This window comes from Delphinus delphis, chromosome 1 (genome assembly GCF_949987515.2).
Source record: "Delphinus delphis chromosome 1, mDelDel1.2, whole genome shotgun sequence".
In the NCBI taxonomy this organism is placed as follows: Eukaryota; Metazoa; Chordata; class Mammalia; order Artiodactyla; family Delphinidae; genus Delphinus; species Delphinus delphis.
This window is the reverse complement of record NC_082683.1, coordinates 42416575-42432781: the sequence shown is the minus strand read 5'-3', so window position 1 is coordinate 42432781 and position 16207 is coordinate 42416575. Positions and strand designations below refer to the sequence as shown.

At 35.5% G+C, this 16207-nt stretch overlaps 1 protein-coding gene across 2 annotated transcripts in view; it reads left to right on the top strand.

Moving 5' to 3' along the window:
- EPS15 (epidermal growth factor receptor pathway substrate 15) overlaps positions 1 to 16207 on the top strand; it is a 159825-nt gene that overhangs the window by 106148 nt on the left and 37470 nt on the right. For both annotated transcript variants that reach the window (XM_060021824.1, XM_060021833.1), the window contains exons 15-20: positions 121 to 318; positions 6212 to 6415; positions 8361 to 8477; positions 8703 to 8793; positions 11089 to 11124; positions 12165 to 12301. In XM_060021824.1, coding sequence (XP_059877807.1) covers positions 121 to 318; positions 6212 to 6415; positions 8361 to 8477; positions 8703 to 8793; positions 11089 to 11124; positions 12165 to 12301 — 783 coding nt within the window. The remainder of the gene's footprint in view (positions 1 to 120; positions 319 to 6211; positions 6416 to 8360; positions 8478 to 8702; positions 8794 to 11088; positions 11125 to 12164; positions 12302 to 16207) is intronic.

The window sequence follows — 16207 nt, the reverse complement described above, 5'->3', positions numbered from 1 at the left end:
AATACATAAAAAAACCACCAAAATAGTAAACTAAACAAATAAACCTAATGCATTATGGAATATTTTAATGACATTTCTTTTTTTAATCCCCCTTTCTTCTCATTCACCTCCATGTTATAGATCTCATCCCTGAAAGCTGAATTAACTAGTCAAGAATCACAGATCTCCACTTACGAAGAAGAGCTGGCCAAAGCTAGGGAAGAGCTGAGTCGCCTACAGCAAGAAACAGCAGAGTTGGAGGAGAGTGTGGAGTCAGGGAAGGCCCAGCTGGGCCCTCTTCAGCAGCACCTGCAAGATTCACAGCAGGAAATAAGTTCAGTAAGTCTTTGTGGCAGTGAAAAATACACTCAAATGGGCACTCACATACCCTTTTAGTAAATGATATTTTCTCGATCTGCTTCTTCTCCCTCTGCCTAGTTTATTTTTCATTTTCAGTCATTTTGTATGAATAGGCTTCTTGTCACCTGTCATAAGTTAAAACTGTCACGTATCTTGTACATCTTATGGTTATCACTGGAGTCTGGTTGAGTGTGCAGGATTTGTAGTTAGATGGTTTAGGTTTAAATGCTGGCTCTGCCACTTACTGCCTCAATCTTCTCAGTATCATATTCCTCATCTTTAAAATTGGAGGACTGGGGGGACTTGCCTGGTGGCGCAGTGGTTAAGAATCCACCTGCCAACGCAGGGAACACAGGTTCGAGCCCTGGTCTGGGAAGATCCACATGCTGTGGAGCAACTAAGCCCATGCGCCACAACTACTGAGCCTGCGAGCCACAACTACTGAGCCCACATGCCACAACTACTGAAGCTCACGTGCCTAGAGCCCCTGCTCCACAGCAAGAGAAGCCACTGCAGTGAGAAGTTCGTGCACCGCAACGAAGAGTAACCCCCACTCGCCACAACTAGAGAAAGCCCGCGCTCAGCAATGAAGACCCAATGCAGCCAAAAATAAATTTATTTAAAAAAAAAAAATTGGAGAATTGGGAATTTTCTGGTGGTCGAGTGGTTAGGACTCTGCCCTTTCACTGCCAAGGGCCCAGGTTTAGCCCCTGGTCGGGGAACTAAGATATCCCGTAAGCTGTGTGGCATGGCCAAATTTTAAAAAGTAAATAAAATTGGAGAATTAACAGTACTCCTCTACCTCCTAGAGCTGCTTGTAAAGTTTCAGTGAGGCAAAACCAGTGAGACGTTTGAGCACAGTGTTTGGTAAATAAGTGCTCAGTATGTGTTGCTTATTTTTATAAATAATAACCCAGTGCCTTCCCTTTTGGGATTCTTATCTTAAAATCAGTTTTGCTCATTTAGAGACCTGTATTTTTTGTAATTAGGAAATTGTTCTTTATATAGATAAATATGCAGTGTTATGGTAGATCAAGAATATAGATCCTTCGCTATGCTATTTCTTGACTTCCCTAAATGGAGAATAATACTTTATAGAATGATGGTAAGATGGTTAGATGTACATAGAGATAATGTAGCCCATTCCTTTCATTTTGAATTTGAACAAATTGAAGCCAAGGAAGGTTAAGTAACTTGCCTATGGTTACATAGCCTTCAAAAGAGCCACAGCCTAAGATTCAGATCTTCTAAAACCTGGTCACTTAATTATTATACATAATGAAGTCCTTCCCCTTGATATGCTTCCCTCCCCCCTCTTGCCTGGCAGGTGAATACCTGCTCACTCATCTTGCAAGACATAGCTTAACCTCTTATTGCTTTGTGGGATTTTCTGAACCCTGCCTTTATTGGACATTGTACTTCTGTTATAGCAATCATAACATTTCCCCCTGCACATTTGTTTATGTGTCTGTCTCCCTCAGTAGATGGAGCTTTTAGGTCTAGAAACATACATTTTTATCCTAACATTTAGCACAGTTCTTGTCCCAGTGTAGGTACTCAATAAACAGGTAGGAAACCCAAAAGAAAGTCATCCTAGTGGGAATGATACCAGATAAATGGACAGTCTTTAAAATAGTTTTCTTTGAGTTTAAAAAAAACCTGTTGTTTAAAGTATAATTTATAGACCATAAAATTAACCAGTTTTTTCAGTGGTCTTTCTACTCTGCCACCAAACACCACAACAGTCTCTGTCATTGGAAATCGAAATGAACACGGTGCACTGGGCGGTGTTTCCTTTTCTTTTTTCCTTCAGTAATAACAAACACGATTGCACAGTCACTCATAAAATGTTTGTTACTCTCCCCACCCAACAACATCCTGATTTTTAGTTTAAACTGTTAGCTTGGAGCAGTAGGCATTTCAACAATAAAAAAACATTCTCTTTCCAGTATACCTTCAATTTTTTCTTATAAATATTCATTTGAATATTTCCATTTGTGGTGGAAGCTTGCTGATTTACTGGAAGTTGATTCTGTTCCCCGGAAATGTCACTTGGGTGGCCCTGCTGGGCTAAAATGCAAAGTCCAAGTACTGATTTTTGAACCCAGAGTTCTGTGTAAGATCCAAAAAAAAATTAACTAGTTTTAAGGATCCAATTCAATGATTTTCAGTAAATTTAGAGTTGCTGAAACATCCCAATCCAGTTTTAGAACATTTCCATCACTCCCAAAAGATCCTTGTGCCCATTTATAGTCAGTCCCCACTCTTACCCCTAGGTAACTACTAATCTATGTTTTGCTTCTATAAATTTGCTTTTTCTGAACATTTCACATAGAGAAAATCAAGCACTGTGTGGTCTTTCTCATGTGGTTTCTTTCACTTAGCATAATGTTTTTGAGGCTCATCCATGTTGTAGCATGTAACAATATTATAGTCCATTGTATAAGGTATTTTGTTTACCCATTCATTAATGGGCATTTGGATCCTTTCCACTTGTTGACTATTACAAATAATGCTGCTTTAAATTTTGTATTTGCATACAATTGTTTGTGTGGACATATGTCTTCATTTCTCTTGGATATGAAAGTTGTTTATATTGTAAAGTTATGTTAAACTTTTTTTTTTAACTTTAAATTGCCAAACTTTTCCGAAGTGGCTGTACCATTTTATGTTCCCCCTAGCAGTGTATGAGGGTTCCAAGTTTCTCCACATTCTTACCAACGCTTATTGTCTTTTTGATTATAGTCATTCCTGTAGATGTAAAGTGGTACTTCATAGTTTTTAATTTGTAATTCTCTTATGACTAGAGTTGTTGATCATCTTTTCATGTGCTTATTAGCCATTTGTATATCCTTCTGGATGAAACATCTGTTTAAGTCCCTTGCCCATTTTTTAAAAATGGGTTCTTCTTCTTATTAAATTATAAGTGTTTTTAAAAATATATATGTATTCTGGAGATAAGTCCTTTATCAGATAGTTAATTGATTTGCAAATAGTTTCTCCCAGTCTCTGGCTTGTCTTTTCATTTTCTTTTCTTTGACTTTTTTGAAAGAGGATTTCTTTCAAAGGAAGGAGCATAAATGAGAAACATAGAAAGGACTCTGGATATTATAAATTATCAGAGAGAAAATAAAACAGTGTTTTTGAGCATGGAAAATAGTTTCAGCAGGCTGTACTACCAAGTGTGCCAGAATATATTTGGTGTCTGTGAAAGGAATTAGATCCTTGTGTCTGATCTCCAAACCTTAAGAATAAACATACCAAACTGTTACACTTGACTCAGTGACTATATGTCTTTCCACAGAGGGCCTATAAAGAAGAAGTTACTCTCGAAAGCTTAACTATAGCTTTTTTGGGAAAAGAAATAACTAAAGAAAAATTTTCTGACTTGCTGAATTTTTATTTTTACTTCTTACCTTGTATTTGCAAGAAAACAAAGAACCTTTGACCTTAACTCTATGTAACTTACTTATACAATATATACTATTTATCCAAGTATTTCTGGCACTCTAAATGTTTACTGTACTTTTCTTGCACAATTTGCAAAGAGCTTGTGTTAGTTGTGTGATTTTTTTTTTTTTCCCGTATCCTCTAAGTTTACGTAGAGAGTAAGGCTTAGTGACAGGTGCATGGGAGAACCAGACACAGGAAAGCCTAGTTGTGTTCACGATTCTATTGATTGTCTCAGAAATAACTATAAGGAACAAACTGCCCTAAACAGAACTTTCTGATAGGCAAGTATTTCACCCTACTGTTTCATCTGTATGATGGGTATTATTTTAGTATTAATTTTTAAATTTTATACTGCAAGGTAGTAGTGGGCATTAAAATTGATTTAATGGTCATGATAAATTTTTTAAATGAAATAAGGGAGAACAGGAAATATCAGCATGCATTACATGCAGTAAGGGTAAGTATTACTTCATGGAACTTGTTGTACCACTGTATGTGCGTGTGTGTGTGTATAATTATATATATGATGTATGCATCTATATATGTGTGTTTATGTATATAAATACACACAGAGAGACATATATAAACATATATATTTACTGGGTCAGGGAATCTATTTCTTTCTATGGATTAAAGTAAGTTTATAAGCCACTGCTCTGTAACACTAGGAATATACAAGGCCTATGCTGTGGATTAATAAATATGTAGTATTTTTGGATTGTTAGTTTAAATCCTAATTACAATGCAGTTTGGTAGATATGTACATATATGCTTACTGATGCCCACTGTTTAAATTTATAAGCATAATAGTTGCGTTTTTCAGTGAACATATATTAAGCACTTACAGTATGCATCATTGTCCTAGATGTTGGAGATACAAAGTTGGTAACAAAAATTGTGGTCTCTACCCTCAGGCTCAAGTCTTTATCTTTTTAAAAATAGAGTGAATTAGTGGAAAAGGAACAGGAATATTTAATTGCTATAATAGTGAGAAATGCAGTGTGCCAGGTATTTTTACACACATTGTCCATCTTTTACATAGGGCTTTACTTTTTTTTTTTTTTTTGCGGTACGCGGGCCTCCCACTGTTGTGGCCTCTCCCGTTGCGGAGCACAGGCTCCGGACCTGCAGGCTCAGCAGCCATGGCTCACGGGCCCAGCCGCTCCGCGGCATGTGGAATCTTCCCAGACCAGGGTACGAACCCGTGTCCCCTGCATCGGCAGGCGGACTCTCAACCACTGCGCCACCAGGAAAGCCCAGGCCTTTACATTTTACAGAGTTCTTTCAAATCTATCTTGCTCCACTTAACATTCATCTATGGAGTTAGTTCTTACTACCTTTATGGATTAAGAAATGGAGGCTTGGAGAGGTTACTTTGACTAAGATCACCTAACTAGAAGGTGATAGAGCTAGATTTACATCTGTCTCCCAGTCCAGAATGGCCCTGAAAAGACCTTTGGTAAATTACAGATTCCAAATTGAGCAACTTAAAAACCTTATGGGGAATGTTAGGGGAATAAGATTAGGGAACAGAGCCTTGATTTACAAAATGTCAATAGGTAATTTTTATATTTGCTAAAAACAAAAAATACAACATGCTAATAAAGAGGACTCCAATATAATTAAAAAATATATATTTTGTGTGAAAATGGGTGCTATTCAGTAAAATTCCATTTATTATTCCTTTTCACTAGAAACAATTTTGATTCTGCTATCAGTTTCTTTGAGGTATATGTAAATTTGTTTTTATTGTAGACGTTGGTATAAATAAGCATTTTTTCCTTCCTCTGGTGCCCCACAGTTTTCTTTTTATATATATTACAATTTATTGCATACGATTTTTTGTCCCACTGTTGTCCCGGGTGTATAAAGTCACTTGGCTATTGAGATTAAAAAAAGTCCTTTATTTAACCTGTTTGGCATACCTTAGATTTAGAGACTACTTCCTAGGGCTCTAGCCCATTAATAAGTAATGCCACAGGATAGAACACTAGCTTATTTCACCTCTGTCTTCACTTCTCTTCTTCCCAATAGGAGTATGGATGGCTCCAAAGTCTTGTGTACTCTTCCTCAACTTCCTTTCTCTCTCCTAAAGCTTCATCACAAAATCTTCTCTTGCTCTGCCACTGTGCTATCTTTTTCCTAGTACCCTGACCTTTTTTCTAATTATATTCTAAAGGATTGCCAATTTGCAGATATTTGAATTAAAATTCTTAGAGCATCAGAAGATGTACAAAAAGCATATCCATATATATTGGAATTTCAAGAGGAGAACTTGCTGGGATGGATTACTAAGTCATGCTGCATTCCTTAATGGAAGCAAATTTTTCCTTGACCAAGTCTAAGTATATAGTTATTTTTACATTACATGTCTTTCTATTAATAAATTCTGTTTTGTATTTCTACTTTGTGTTGATAGATGCAAATGAAACTGATGGAAATGAAAGAGCTGGAAAACCATAATAATCAATTAAATTGGTGCAGTAGTCCACACAGCATTCTTGTGAATGGCGCTACAGATTATTGCAGTCTCAGCACCAGCAGCAGTGAAACAGCCAATCTTAATGAGCACACTGAAGGCCAGAGCAACCTAGAGTCTGAGTCCATACACCAGGAGTCTCCAGTGAGTTTAACAGTTCCTTAAATTTCGTAATCAACTTCAGAAAAAACAATTAATTTAGATCGAAGTTTTGTTGACATCATACCTAATGTAAATATGTGGCCTTGCCTCATCGGAGACAGTTGAGAGGCGGAGAATGGGTTCTAACAGTTTTAACTAGTGTAGAAATATAATTTTAACTGATCTATTGTTATAGAGCATGTTTTCAGAATAGTAGTTCTGTAGATAGTAACTTTTAAAAATAGTTTTTAAGTACTCTTGCCCAAAGCTGAAAGTAATTCTTTATTTCATAACATTGAGGACATTTATTTACTGGTTTTTTTGGAGAACACCAATTAATGCAAGAGTGCTGCTGTTATGTATGAGAGCTACAGAGACAAAAGACCTTTAACCCCGTCTTCAAGCTGCACACAGTCTAGTCATGTAACACTGTGTTAAAAGGCTGTGTTAAAGTAAGCATAGGATATTCAGGTAGGACAGCTTGGAGGAGGCTCAGAGAAGATGTCATAGGGAAGCTTTACAAGTGGCCATTGAAGTGAGAAGGGGTTAAGCAACAGAGAAGGTAGTACCTTCCTAGCAGAGGAAACAGCATTAGCATAGGTATGAAATGGGAGAAAACATGCTGCACAGGATCATGAGAAGTTTTTGGAGGATATTTTGTGATGGTGGGGAATGTGTTGGTAGGAGATGAGGCTCTCTCCTAGGGGGTTACCTGCATTACCTCTGTACTTTTTATCAAGATAGAGATGTCTGTGCCCCACTTCAAACTTGTTGAACTAGAGTTTCTGGGTTGAAGCCAGGTACATATATTTTAAAAACAAATTCCATGGGTGATTATAATGTGTACCTAGATAAAAATGACCACTTGTAGGTCAGAAAGGACCAGAGAGTAAGAAATTTGGATTCATCTTGAAGCATTGGGGAATTCATCTTACTACAGTGAGTAGCTATTGAAGAATTTTTAAGCAAGAAGCGACAGGATTGAGTTTACCTTTTAAAAAATGTGGATAGGGAATTCCCTGTTGGTCCAGTGGTTAGGACTTGGCGCTTTCACTGCCGTGGCCCAGGTTCAAGTCCAGGTCAGGGAACTAAGATCCTATAAGCCGTGAGGTGCAGCCAAAAAAAAAAAAAAAAAGTGGATAATAGATTGAAGAGTAGGACTGGACACAGCCGTATGGTAAGAGACTGTTGGAATGGTCTGTTTGAGAATTGTTTTAACCTAGACTTAACCAGTAACAGGAGGGATGATGATGAGAAGAATACAAATTTGAGAGATATTAAGGATGTAAAATTAACAGACTTAATATTATTTCGACAGTGCAGTCTTGGATATATTATACAATATTTTTTTTAAGCACAGAATGGAGATTACGAGGTTATCCTTCAAAGACATAGGGTGGTTTGAAATGGAGATTGCCCTTTGCACTTCTTAGATCAGAAATTTAGATCCAGAAAACAACGGGAAGCCATTGAAGGACTTTTAACCAGAGAGTCATGATCAGATTCACATTTTATATCTATTGCTTTAGCTACCATAAGAAGGTAGATGGGAAGGACACATATTGGAGGCAGAAGGCAGTTGGAAGGTTATTACTACAGTAACACGGACCAGAAATGATGATACTGTAAATGAATGATAGTGACAGTGAGGATGGAGAAGAAAGGAAGGATTTAAGAAAGAGATAGGAGGTAGACTCAGCAAGACTTGGAATATAGCTGGGGGATGACCAAAGGGAAGTAGTTAAGAAAGACCTGAAGTTTTCTGGCCTTGAGTGGCTATGATGCTTGGTAATACCATTTTCTTAAGAAAGATTACGGGAGAAGTCATTCACTGAATATGTTCTGCTTGTCTTTTAAAATTTTTTAGTAATTTTTGACTATTCTTTGTCAGTTTCTCCTGCCAAGTAGAAAATACATTGTAAGTCTATGAAGAATTAATATTTTGTAGGCAAGAAGTAGTCCTGAAATACCGCCTTCTGGTGTGACTGATGAAAACGAAGTGGTGACTACAGTTGTTAAGGAAAAAGTTTGTCCTGAATTTAATAGTGACAGACATTCAAAAGAGGTAAAAATAATTTTATAATTAAATGTTTTTATCACTGTCTTCTCAAGATGGGCTGTACACTATTTTAGTCTAAGGAAAGAGAAAAATGTGTTAAGTGGACTTTATGACCACAAAAATATTTATGTTACCATCAGTTGATTTTTCAAACATGTTATTTTATTTTTAAATGTTACCTTTTAAAACATTGGTTTCTAAAATTTTTTTTTAATTTAAAATTATTTTTAGGAAGATCCATTTAATGTAGAATCAAGTTCACTGACAAATCCAGTTGCAGATTCAAACTTGGATTTTTTCCAGTCTGATCCTTTTGTTGGCAGTAAGTACTCTTATATTTATATTACAGATTTACCAAAAAGGGTTTTAATACATAAGCTGTATAGGAATTTGGGCTTCAGTTTTGAGAGCCTACTCGTTATAACAAAAGTAAAAGGGAGAGTGAGGTTTTATATAGTCAGATTTTAGTATTTGTCCCCTTCAGGCAACTAAGTCCTGGAACTAAGCCTTTGCTTATGTCTCAGGGACCCCTAATTAAGAGTATGTTTCTTCTTCAGAATAGGAGCCCAAAGAAAGAGAGGAGATTGGGCACTCTTAAGTCAACCGGCAATTAATTACCAAAAGTGCCAACATCATGCTTTTAAAAGAGTGGAAATTGTAGTAGTTAGTAGCCCGATCACTGCCCTTAAGGTGCCTACAGTCTTATTGAAGAAATATGAGTTTAATAAATTAAAATGTCTGATGTCATTGTAAACTACGTTAAATACCATTTGTTTCAAAGTTCTTTTTGCTTTTTACTTATTTCCAAACTTACCTTGTGAAACTGATAGGTCAGTTTTAAAGATGGGAAACTGAGGTACATAAATGGAATAATTTGTTTAGAGTCATGGCAGAAATAAGCCTAGAAATTAGAACTCTTTTTAAAAAAACTTCCTTATTGATAAAGTGATAAAAGATATGTAAATTGAGCATTTAAAGTATACAATTAAATTGTTTGAGTACATTCACAGAGTTGTATAATCCTCACTAAAATCTAATTTTGGAACATTTTTTATCACCCCATAGAGCAACTCCATACCCATTATAAGTCACTTCCCATTCCCCTATCCCCAGCTCTAGGCAACCACTAATCTACTTTCTGTCTCTGTAGATGTGCATATTTATGGAATTACACAATACATGTTTATGTCTGGCTTCTTTCATTTAGCCTAATATTTTCAAGGGTTACTCATGTTGTAGTATGGTTAAATATCTCATTTCTTTTTATCGATGAATATTATTACATTGGATGGATATACCACATTTTACTTATTCATTGGTTGATGGACATTTGGGTTGTTTCCACTTTTTTGACTCTTTTGAATAATGCTATCTTGAACATTTATATACAAGTTTTTGTGTGGATATATGTTTACATTTCTCCGGGGTATATATCAGATCATAGTACTCTATTTAATCATTTGAGGAACTGCCAAACTGTTTTCCAAAGTGTCTGTACCATTATATATTCCCACCAGTATTGTATGTGGGTTGCAGTTTCTCCATATCTTTGTCAACACTTGTCACTGTCTATCCTTTTGATTATAGCCATTGTAGTGAGTGTGAAATGGTATCTTATTTGGGTTTGATTTTTATTTCCTTAATGAGTAACATTGTTGAACATCTTTCTTTGTGGTTATTGACCATCCATATATCTTCTTTGGAGAAACATTTATTCAGATCATTTGCCCTTTTTTAAATTGGGTTGTTTGTCTTTTTATTGTTGATTTGTAAGAGTTCTTTACATATTCTGAATATAAATCCCTTATCAAGCATATGCTTTGCAACTATTTTCTTGGGTTCAGTGTTGTCTTAATTTTGATGAAGTCTAACTTACCTATTTAAAAAATTTTTTTCACTCGTGCTTTTGATTTCATATCTAAGGTCCAAAGTCATGAAGATTTACTTTTTCTGCTAAGAGCTTTATTAATTTTAGCTGTTATATTTAGGTATTTGATCCATTTTGAGTTAATTTTGTATATGGTGTGAGATAGGGGTCCAACTATATTCTTTTGCATGTGGATATTCAGTGTCCCAGCACCATTTGTTGAAAAGACAATTCTTTAACCCCATTGAGTTGTCTTGGAACTCTTGTCAAAAATCAAATGACAATAAATGTGTAAGGATTTATTTCTAGACTCTTCAATTCTATAAGCACTTTTTTTTTTTTTTTTTTTACCTCAGTGAAACTTAGTGTCTTTGTTTCTAAAGTGTTGATGGTAATACCTATCCAGTAATCCATTGAAAAGTAGAGATTTTGTTAGTAAAATTCTTGCTGTCATGCCTGTCTTTTCCCCTCCATCTGTAACCTGACCTTGTGGTCAAGAGGTAAGTATAGTTGACTCAATTCAGATTTGTCTCTTTTATGAGGTGTTGATGTTCTGCCCTTACTTATTACTTTTAAAAAATATTTCCTAAAGGTGGATGGCATTCATTGTTTTATCTACTTTGAGGTAGAGTTAATGAAACAAACTTTGCTTTAAGAAACTTTGCTTTTGTTTTAAAGTTACCCTTTAAGTAATGGTGCCACAACAGTGAATATTGTGATTTTGATTTCTGCTTATTTATTTTATCACAGATGATCCTTTCAAGGATGATCCTTTTGGGAAAATGGGTTAGTATATTATTGAGGTCCTTCTTAGCTTTAATTTGATTCTACTTAATTATAAGCTTATGTATATTTAGGAATGAGATCTCACAGTTGGGTAGTTATAGGAAATGGACTTCCTTTTTATTCAGTTTTAAAATTGACCCAAGCCCTCACTAAGATGTTGTATGTGCCTGGCATTTTCAGAGAAAAAGTGGTAGATACTTGTGAATTTGCTTAATAAACTGTTAGCTGTACTTTATAAAAAAAGATACTAGTGCTTGTACTTTGATGCTTTTAATAGTATTTACACTGATTTCTCCGTATTTGCCAAGGATTAAATAAACAAAATGATCTACATTCCTACAGGGTTTAGAACTTTTGTTTTCCTAAGATTAAAGCCTATTTGAATGAATGGGGGAAGAGTAAAGATCTTAAAGAATTACTGAGTGTTAAGCTTTTTAAGATATTCTTTCTCTGGGATTTTTGCATTAGAATAAAGCAAATCTTGTGTACCATTTAGTTATGCTTCCCAAACCTGTTCCAAACTATTGGCTGCTACCCTTGAGCTCAGAGGGAGAAATACATTTAGAAGTTTTTGTTGTTTCTTTAGTTATGATAGCATAGAATAAGGGTCTCAAAATGGGATCACTTGATATTATATGCTAATTAAAAAATAAGTTTATTAGGTGAAAGACTCTGTCTTTTATCAAAACCACAAAGGAAACTGTGATTCTGTCCCCACCCCCAAAATTAAAATCACCAGTTTAGAGGAATTATTTAATCCTAGCATATAGGCGACATTTGTGTAGTAAGTGTTGGAATTACTGATTTGCTTTGAATGAATGATGAACATGTAGGAAAGAATGTTAATTAAAGCTATTTAACTAGATGCAACTGCTTGTACTTTTTTCTGACCAAATAAGTAGTCAAAATATAAAGTACCTAACTTAGATTCTACAGGAGTTCAAAATGCCTTTTAATTAAGTCAGTTATCCTGCCTTTGGTGACAGGAAATTTAGAGTAATAATTTTGTAATCTCTCATATTTGTGTTGTATTTTCTTAGATCCATTTGGAGGTGATCCTTTCAAAGGTTCAGATCCATTTGCATCTGACTGTTTCTTCAAGCAATCTTCTACTGATCCTTTTGCCACTTCAAGTACTGACCCTTTCAGTGCAGCCAGCAATAGCAGTAATACGTTGGTAAGTAGGAGGGTTAAAAAATGTTGAATGGATAACAGATGTTCTGAAAGAGTTTCTCTTTTTCTTTTTTAAGAGCAGACAGTTTATTGAGCAGAAAACTAGTGAAATAACAAGACTATTAATCATTGCTAGATAGTAAATTCCTTGAGGGTAGGAACTATATCTTATAAAACATTTAGCACACATGCCTTGCCTGTACTGTGGTTAAGTGGTCAATAAATATATGTTAACTTCGGTTTAATGGTCAGAGAAGAAGTAGGGAAAGAGACGAATGTAGAAAAAAAATGATAAAAACAATTTACCTATAAAGTCATACACTATTTGAGTCATCTTTCAAATCCGAAGGATATAAATAATTCAGTACTCTAGACAAGAAAATTATTTGCCAAACTGGCACTAACTCCTGGGAATGAGAATCAGACACCTTCCTGGTAAATCCTATTCCTTCCACATCAGGCATATACGTTACAAGTGAAGAACTAATTGGCCAAGTATATTTTGTCTTTAAGAGAATGGGTATACAGTGGATCTTTTGGATTCTGTCTGCAAAGGAGTTTCTTGAAATACACAGTGATGAAAGAATCCTCTTGTAGATTACTTCTGATGGACCATATAAAAATTTCAGCCTCATCGAACCCATCTAGTTTTTGGTTCAGACTGGTATTTCACACCTTGATCACCCATTGGAATTGACTAGAATAACTCATGTCATCCAAATATCAAGTCCACCCTTCAAAGGACCAAATTTTATCCCATTGGGGATATTAAAAATAAATGATTAAAAATCCATAAGCCAGTGTTCAGTAAAGCTTTTAAAAAATGTTTGGTATGCATTATTGAAATAATGAAATCAATTTAAAAGGAACAGCATTGATTTTTTTAAAAAAATAAAATCATTTCTGTTATTTTATAGACATATCTGGAGTGTTATTCTTGTAAAGAAGTATAAATTCCCACTAAATGTCAGACTCTCTTGATAACATATACATAGAACAACAATTACTATTTAATAACCATGAACTATGATCCCGGTACTTCTGTGTGCTTCACAGTCATAATTTCTAATCTTCACATCAATCTTGCAAAGTAGGTGTTGGTGTCCCTATTTTAATAATAAGGACACCGGGACTCAGAAAAATTAACTAAGTTCAGACAACTAAGTGCTTTATCATCTGGAGGCTTTGAAAACAAAACCTTTATGTTATGGATATTTAAACACATGCAAAATAGAGTAACATAATGAAATATTTTAACTTCCATGTATCTATCACCCAATTTCAATAATTATGAATGGTTTGGGAGGGCTTTTTAATTGCTTTTTTTCGTGTTTGGTTTGTTTTAAATTTTTTATTTGAAGGCTTATTTTTTGAGGCAGGATATTTCACATCTATAAGTAAACCAGACCTAGAAAGGAACAGTTGATTGACAGGCATGTGAAGCAAAAATTTTGTCTTTTAATACTCTTAGATTAAGAAAACTTCCTTAAAAGAGTAATTGATTCTTTTAAAGATAATAGACTTTGGTGTTCTTGAATTACTTCCTTACTGTATTCTAATACAGTATTCAGTACTATATTCAGCTACTTGGCCAGCAGCTGGTTTTTTCCACTGATGTAAAACTAAGCAAATGCCTCTGTAACTAAATATTTGTGGTTTCCACAGGCTACTGGATACTCTGTTTTCCTACAACACTTAGTTTGCAGTGTGGGCCCATTTGCCAAATTTTTCTCAAATTGGCTGCAACCTGAATTCTTTTCCTCTCACCTTATTTTAGCCTCTCATTATCCACTCTTATTGTTTAAAGAGCAAGAAAGCCAAAGCAGCTCTTCCTCATTTAAAAATAAACAAGTTTTGGGCTTCCCTGGTGGCGCAGTGGTTGAGAGTCCGCCTGCCGATGCAGGGGACACGGGTTCGTGCCCGGTCCGGGAAGATCCCACATGCCGCAGAGCAGCTGGGCCCGTGAGCCATGGCCGCTGAGCCTGCGCGTCCAGAGCCTGTGCTCCACAATGGGAGAGGCCACAACAGTGAGAGGCCCGCATACCGCAAAAACAAACAAAAACAAATAAAAATAAACAAGTTTCTTTTGTTCCTCTTCCCTGGTGAAACTTTTCTACCATTCATTCTACTTACTTTTTCCCTTTTCTCCCCAGGTTTTGAAAGCAAAAATGCCCTTGCTGACAGCTCTTAATTTCTCCATTCAAAACTAAACTAAACACCAAATTGGCAATATAACAATAGTTACTTTTATCTAATCTCTTCTATGCTCCAGGCATGGTGCTAAATTCTTTTCATGTGTTACCTCATTTAAGCATCACAGTAATCTTATGAGGCTCATGTTTCATCCTCATTTTAAAGATAAAGATCAATAAATGAGAGGTTAAGTGTAAGTTAGTAAGTGATACAACTAAATTCAGACCGTGGTCTATCTGACCAAAATCTAAGGTCTTCACCACTATAGTCTAAAATTTAAACTCATTTCTTCCTAGCTACAAACCCCTGTTTTTTGTCATCTTCCTTCTTTTCAAATGGGCCTCTATTAATGCCTCCAGACATGAATCTCTCCCCACAAATCTTTCCTATTCCTTCAAGGATGGTCTCTGTTCTCAGAAGGACATAATTTTAAAAACCAAACCAAAAAAACAAGTGCCATTTCCTACTATTCTAGCTAGTGTATGGTAGCTACTGTGTACGTGCTAAGTCATACTGTGAAATGAGGGAGTTGATGGCTGATGCAGAAGAGAGAATTTCAGTGATAAATTAGGTGAATTTGTAGGAGGATTTTTGGAACATTAATTCTATAAAATTATACCGTCTGTATTTTAGTTATGAAAATTACTTTTGTGTACTAAATTGCCTAATTATCAAACTGAACATAACATAAAGAGTTTTGTGGCCACTTATTCCCTCATGGGCTGCACAGTCCATCCTGTTCCCCTTGCTGTCCCAGCGGCCTTTTAGGTTGGTTGCACAGTGTATGATAAAGGAATAGAAATAAAACCTGACGCACAGGTAGGCATACTTTTTCTATTTCTCTCTGTGACGGTACGTAAAATCTGCAAGCTATTGTTAAAAATCAGGGCTGTTAGTTTTTCCTTCTCTCAGTTTAGAGAAGAAGCAGTAATAGTTGGTGACTTTAGTTATCATGTCTGTGACTGTCTCTCACACTGGCATTTTAACTATTATATTAGGAACCATGGAGAGTTACTTGCTATACAGACCAACTTGATATTTTTCCCCCTTGAATGCTATTTATTCATTCAGCAGATAATCAGAGTATAAGGTAGTATGTTCATTTAATAAAAATGTAAGTTAAGATAAGCATCAGATAAAATAAGTACTATCATTTTCAGTTTTGAAAACATCACTAGTATTTACTTCTTTCTGCTAGTAGTTTTGTTTTAATGGGTCCTGTTTTATAAAACGAGAATATACTCTAAGTCCCAGTTAGCATTGCTTCTGTCTTTTCAAATACATGTTTCACTTGAGCTCTCCAATATCCTTTGACATTCAATTGTTAATACCCAATTTCTTGATGATTAGAAATAGATCCTGTAATACAGATGACATTGCTAGTCATGAGTCAGAGTAGGAGATAAATATTCCAAAACTCTTTTCATGCCCCTTTTATCTAACTGTATGCCAAGGCTTTTGGCTGGCCTCTTAAAAAGAGCCTGATGCCAGAAAGTTAGTTCGGTTATCTTCTTAAATATATATTTTGTTTGACTATGATTTAAAAACAAAGTAAAGTAGGAAGACAGTTCAATACTTAGAATCACTGGCTTCTGGTGAAGTCCTCACTCTTTGTAGCCTCTCACCCTTGCCATTTGATCCAGATTTTTACATGGCTTATTATTGAAAGCTGCTGAATTTTTTTAGCAGAAAGCACTCTTCCTCGCTCAAGTTCTCT